Source organism: Nilaparvata lugens, chromosome 1 (assembly GCF_014356525.2).
Source record: "Nilaparvata lugens isolate BPH chromosome 1, ASM1435652v1, whole genome shotgun sequence".
Classification (NCBI taxonomy): Eukaryota; Metazoa; Arthropoda; class Insecta; order Hemiptera; family Delphacidae; genus Nilaparvata; species Nilaparvata lugens.
Window position 1 is genome coordinate 40382094 of NC_052504.1, and position 6550 is coordinate 40388643.

The 6550-nt window shown below is 38.3% G+C and overlaps 1 protein-coding gene across 1 annotated transcript; it reads right to left on the reverse strand.

Moving 5' to 3' along the window:
* Positions 1-1874: 1874 nt before the first annotated feature.
* LOC111048116 lies at positions 1875-5861 on the reverse strand. Its single transcript, XM_022333973.2, has one exon. It carries the CDS (start codon positions 5754-5756, stop codon positions 4083-4085), a length of 1674 nt encoding a protein of 557 aa, XP_022189665.2. The 5' UTR covers positions 5757-5861; the 3' UTR covers positions 1875-4082.
* Positions 5862-6550: the final 689 nt, after the last annotated feature.

Consider the following 6550-nt stretch of genomic DNA (forward strand, 5'->3'; position numbering starts at 1 on the left):
TTGGAGGGTCTCTTACCAATGAGAATAAATGAAAGTACATCAAATATTACTTCTCATTTATTAAAATCATTCGGAAAGGTAATGTTGTATGAGAAAATAGCACAACTTATTTTAAAATTTAAATTCCTGGAAAAAGTAGCGAAGCAAGAAGGATTCTTGAGAACAAGATTAAATCCATAAAGGAATGCTGGATTTAGATCTTTATTGATTTACATCCCAACTTCCCGAAGACTTCATACCAGGTGTGGCAGCGAAACTTCATTTTTTAAAGTGAATGCCATTTAGTCAGTTGATGTCGTAGTAGAGCAAATTTGATCTCGTTAGGGAGGTCAAACCATAAAGTTTTCTCCCCGACATGTTCAGTCGCCATCATGCATTGGAACAATGAGAAGTGTGCATTTGCCGTTGAGACTTATTTTTCGAGGGGATGTTCTGTGATCACAACCCAGAGAGCATTTCGAAATCGCTTTAATTTAGCCCCTTTGGCTACTGTCCCGGACCGGAAATCGATTGTTACGTGGGTTACCACGTTCAGAAAAACTGCAAGTGTGACAAGTCGAAGAACTGAAGTCCCTCGGCCCATTAGGTCACCTGATAACATTGAGATTTTCAATGTTTCGATCACCAAAGCGTCCTGCGTGCAGACATGCGTCTGTTCTTGGACTTCCCGATCGTTCTGTGAGACGAATTCTATCCATAGCAATTGTGCAGGAACTTTCTGAAAGTGACTTCAATTGAGGAAATACTTTCCAGGACCCCTCATCTCAATTAGAAACAATTTGAAGTAGCCAGCCCAATATCCCGATTTGAGCCCTTGTGATGTTTTGTTTGGGGTCTCTAGTAATCTCTCTCTTATGTGAATCGACCAAGGATCCTACAAGATTCGAGGACTAATATCAGGGGATAAATTGCTAACATAACGTCTGCAATGCTGGCAGGAGTTATGACAAACGCCAGAAATCGGTTTACTCAGTGTAAGGAGAATAGGGGACGTCACCTACCTGATTTGATATTCAAAACTAATTGAAACAAAACTTTATAATATATGTGTCTACATTACAAAAAGTAAATACAAACATTCTCATCCATACAAAAAGTTTTATTCACTTTTAAAATAAGGAAGTTTCGCTGCCGCACTCTGTATGACCTTTTGGTTAGATGATTATCACTTTCTGGCGTATATAATCAAAGATTCCGTACCAAGTATGTTTTTTTGATGCGTTACATTGTCTTCATGAAAAAGCTTGTTGTTGGGAAAAGCTTCACATCTACAAGAGCTGTTTGCACAGTTCAAAATAAAATATATACTGTTAGCTTTATGATACATGTAGCTCCATGAAGAATTCAAAGAATAATGCTGCTCATTTTACGCTTATACAGACAGCTGTTCTGATTTGTTTCATTCCCTTCTCACTCCTTCCAGGAAAGAATTTTCTGGCCAGAATACTTGTATCCATTGTTTCTTCCCATTTATTGTACTTGGAGAAATATTAATAAGAAAATTATGAATAAGGCTCAACTCACACTCACGCGACTCAGGTTGAGAAGAGACTCGACTCTAGTCGAGAGCATGTGTTTCCAGACACTCAGACCAGTCGATTCTAGTCTCCGCGACGTCACCATTTGAAAACACATGCTCTCGACTAGATTCGAGTCTCTTCGCGACCTGAGCCGTGTATGTGTGAGTTGAGCCTAATATAGCTGCTATTAGGAAAACTGATGAATAAAAAGTACATGTTCGAAAATTCTATGAATTCACATTTAGAAGGTCTACTCCTACATTTCTAAAACTCTCTAGCCACCGTATGTTTGGAAGCTGCGAGAGTAGATTATATTCAGAAGTGGAATACCTTTTGAAGATGATCAACAACAAATAAAGATGAAATAGACTTTAATAGTATTCTTATTGGTAACAATATACTTTTCTTGATAAACTTAACCTATTGTGTTATCTGAAACTTAATTATTCTAAATAATTTACTGCTAAAAATAAGAAAAAGATTATCATGAGCTATACATTATTCACATAATATTGATAACATTATCAGCCTTTATTGTTCAATATTGTTTTCAGAGTTCAAATCGATAGCAAAAGTCACGTTCACCACAAATATTTGAAAAAACTCTTCCGAGCATTGTAAGAGTTAAATCAATTTGTACATGTTTGATAATGTATGAAAATACATCCACTTATCGCATTTCTCACCAAACCTAAGAAAAAAGATAGTATATGAAACATTTAAGAACGCTTATTCTATTTCTAGATGGTGAGGTAAGGATAGGAAGTTTTTATCAGTAGTCATAAATTTGTGAAACTTGAAAAATTCCTGTAATTCGGCCTGTAATCAACAGGCTGGCAATAGTCAGGTAGGTACACTACATCATAACATGATCATTATAGCAATGAAAAATAGGGGTTTGCCGTTTTAAACACACCGAAGCCGTGCATCTCAATCAATAATTTACCAGCTAATGTGTTTCAAAATTATCAACATGGAAACAGAAATAAACCATCAAATCCCAATAGGTACTGGGAGCCCCGTTTTTATTCTTTAAATTTAAAATTTGAATAGTATATTAGGTATTTCTCATATTTAAAACTTATATCTTAGACATAACTTCAATATAACGATATATTTTGCAAGAGTTTTCAATTAATAACATACATAATATAGTATCTGTAACATGGATAATATATTTATCTGTAACTGAAGTTAATTATTCTATTACAACTGGGGATTTGCAAAAAATTGAGTTCAGAATAAACACCCGATGAAGTCCTACTACTGTAAAGCTTATTTTGATTTTATCTTTCATCATAGAATATTTTCCTAAATCAAGTTTGAAAAGTCACAAGTAGTAAAACAACGTAATCTATAAAATTTCAGTGATTTGGCTTATTATCAAAGTTTAATTTGGTCAATTACAATGTAAGAATTTTTCCCTTGATAGTTGATTATTTGAAGTTACACAACAGCTTAATAAACTAACAAACAATCTATTGAATATTCACCATGTATCGATCACGTGAATAGAGTTGAAAACGTCCAACTTCGACACGTCACCAAAACAAAAAATCATTCTTTTTATTTTTATATTAATTTTGTCATCACTTGACTTCTAGCGATTTTAATAAGATTCACAAAGCGAAATTATGCAGTTTTGCAATTGACATGTTTATTTCATGACTGTCTATTTATATTATGCAGTTGTTGAAGCCTGTTGATATTTTTAATTTTGTGATTATTAATATTTTTCAATTTATTAAGTATTTAATTGAAGAAATATTTATGAAATCAATAGTTGAAATAGAAGAGGATAGGCTACAGTAAGTTATTGGTGAGAACAATATCAAGTCAAGATTTTTCTTCCTTTTCTAATTGCAATATCTCAACTATACATCACGTCATATATGACCGAACGAGCTTTTAATATAAATTATTGATAAATGATAATATAATATGATTCAATTTATTACTGAAATAGCAACAGTTTGAGGTTACTAACTGATTTCATTTTGAATGTTGGCTTTTGAACAAGGGCCAATAGGTTGAAGTAAGTGATCTGTACAAAATAAATGAGGGCGTTTTGAGATAAAGCTTTATCCAGTTTTGATTTATGAAACAGCAAAGAACGTGAACTCTTTAGGTTTATTTTGATATTTATGAATTTTTGGCATTAGAATGACATTTGGAAATGAGTTATCTGTCAATGGGAAATATTCAATAGAATTCATGATAGTTAATTGAGTTGTTATATATCACCAGTAGAACGATCATTTAAATCTAATTATTGAATATTCTAGTAACTCTTGAAATATTGATAAGTGGAAAAATAGAATAGTATACCTGTAGTTCATTCTCTCTGGTTCATACAATGATTTGTATTAAAACATACAAGTCAAAATGTCCTTTCACACACTGTCCATCAGATTATAAATACAGCCACTCACATTCATACTATATATCGCACCTTTTTAACATTACATTTCAAGGTAAATATAAAATGAAATTCAGTCTATTCAAGTGTCTCGAGAAAATAATGAATCAGTAACGACACATTCCACATTTCATTTAACTGACTTAGTGTTGAGGTAGCGAATACACGGGTATAGAGAACGCCCTGTTGAACCTGGCGTGGTTCATCTTATTATGCTCGACTCTCCTTCCGCGCAGGAACCTCATGACGTTGCTGAGCGGCAGCTGCAGGTGATAGTAGGCGCAATAGGGCAGAGGGTCCCAGTAGACGAAGAGCACCTCGCGCTTGTCGAGCAGCGTGCCGAACAGTCGACCTATCGACTCGGGTCCGGGACTCTTCAGTGTGTTGATGACAACCTCGTGCATCCAGTAGCGACCCGACTCGTTGACGAGTGGCCTCTGCACGTTGTGGCTGTTGAAGTGGCGACACGGCTTGCACAGTATGCGCGTGTGGTCGCTCGTGTGACAGATGTAGGGCAGCGACACGCCGACGCGACAGCCGAGTGGCACGATGCTGCCGCTGATTGTCGACTCGGCAAAACGAAAGCCCAGGTGGCCAGTGACCGGACGCAAGAATCGCAGCTTGTTGAAAAACTGCTGCAGCCAGATATCAATCTCGTTCCTGTCGACCGGTGTCAGCCCCCCATGTGGCTCAACTCGACACGTCACGTTTGCAACCACCTGCGACTCCTTCACAGTAGTACATGTAACATAATGATCCCCCGGATAATCTCTCACTATTATCCATGGCCGTTGATGGTTGACACTGTGTGTCAGTCGAAACTTCCTACGATCATTCGGCACCTCCAGCTTAACACGATCGCGGCAGCCCAACGTACCAACATTAACCATCATATGCACACCTGCTTTTAATGTTCCCTTCTCATACAACCTTGCTATATCCTCCTTGGAAAATATCGGGTAATGCATTGGCGTAGCCATACCTTCTGACTGACATCTCCTCATCAACTCATAAACATCATCTAAGACACAGACCTCTTTCAAACCAGGACAAAATACAGTACACCCCATTAGTTCTAAGCGAGGTTTAACTTGCGCATCGAAGTATGCAGTTGAAGTTATGCTGACGGGAACGTAGTAAGATACTTTCTCTTTCTCAGCGATTGAAACAACTGCGCTTATGTAAGCTTCAGATCGATCGCCCATTGGTCGAGGAACGGTGTAGAATTTGTTGACAGCCATTGAAAAGCGAGCCAATCCAAACAGACCTTCCAACTCGAAGACGACAACTCGAAATCCAGCGCTGTAGAAGTTCCTTGCCAAGTGAAGCGCCTGCACAGTACTGCCACAGCTGATCATAACTGTGCGTTTCTTGCGTGATCTTTCCGAAGCAGGAGTATGTAGGACTGTGAGAACCCATTTGATTATAGCGAGTGGGATACTAAGGCATTTGGTGATCATCCACAGACATGTGGTCAACCAGAGTGTTGGTCCAATGAGGAAGAACTGACTCCATGCAAGGTAGATCACTGTAGCGATTAGGTTTCTGGTGAAGTGGAGTATGAATGAAGGGTACCAGCCGATAAGGCGTGCAAGAAGTCCGAGTTGAGGTTCTGGTCTCTCTTCTGGAGAGGAGGGCCGGCCTATGGAGCCTAGAGAGAGGGAGCGATCGAGCCGGAACGGCGGTGAAACGGGTCCTGAGGTGACGGATGAAGCAGGTGATGGCGGGGACACACTTTTGGGCCTGTGAATGCAGCCGTTCTGTGAGGACCACAGCGGCCCGACTGATTCTTCTGTGCAGGCCGGCATTGCGGGCATCACACACACTCACACACTAAGCACTCACTCGACACCAATGAGAACGCAGCTGAGACGAGCACGGCGCACGACTGACTGATTGCGACTGATTGATGCTGGCTCATTCAAGACAGCAGACCAAGCTCAAAGGTCCTCACACAAAAACGCCTCTTATCGTCCATAACGAATGATAGCAAATTACTCAACCCTTCTCATCTGTCTAGAAACGCTCAGTATAAAAAAATAATGCAATAGGGATAGGATAGTCTGATCAGAGTGATACAAACGGTTCAAGTTTCAATTGGAAAATGTGGATCACTATCCAGTTCAGTTGGGGATGGAATTGAGATAAATTGAAATGGGATCAATTCCACGATATATAAAACGTACTTTGCTCATACCACTGATACTCAACCCATGAATGTATGATTTCTACCACATTTTTTAATTCTAGTAAATCTTAGCTAGATATGAATTCTACCCTTTAGATCTGCGAGTCTGCGGCACTTATCAGTCAATTATTGTCTCAAACAAATCTCAGGAAAAAAGACTCTCACGCACTAGATATATAAAATTTCAAAAAAGTACCTAGCTGTTGTATTTATGTCCAAGGTTGGAAAACTTTTTTCAGGACATCAAAGCACTTGAAATGTTTATGCTCATAGGGTACCTTTGATTGAACATGAGTATTATTTTTAATGAGAGAAACGAAATGTAACCGTGAAACAAGCTCAATACTGTATAACATATTACTAATCCATGAAAGTACAGTAAGCTACTTGATAAACCGATAGATTTAAATATTATGAGAAATG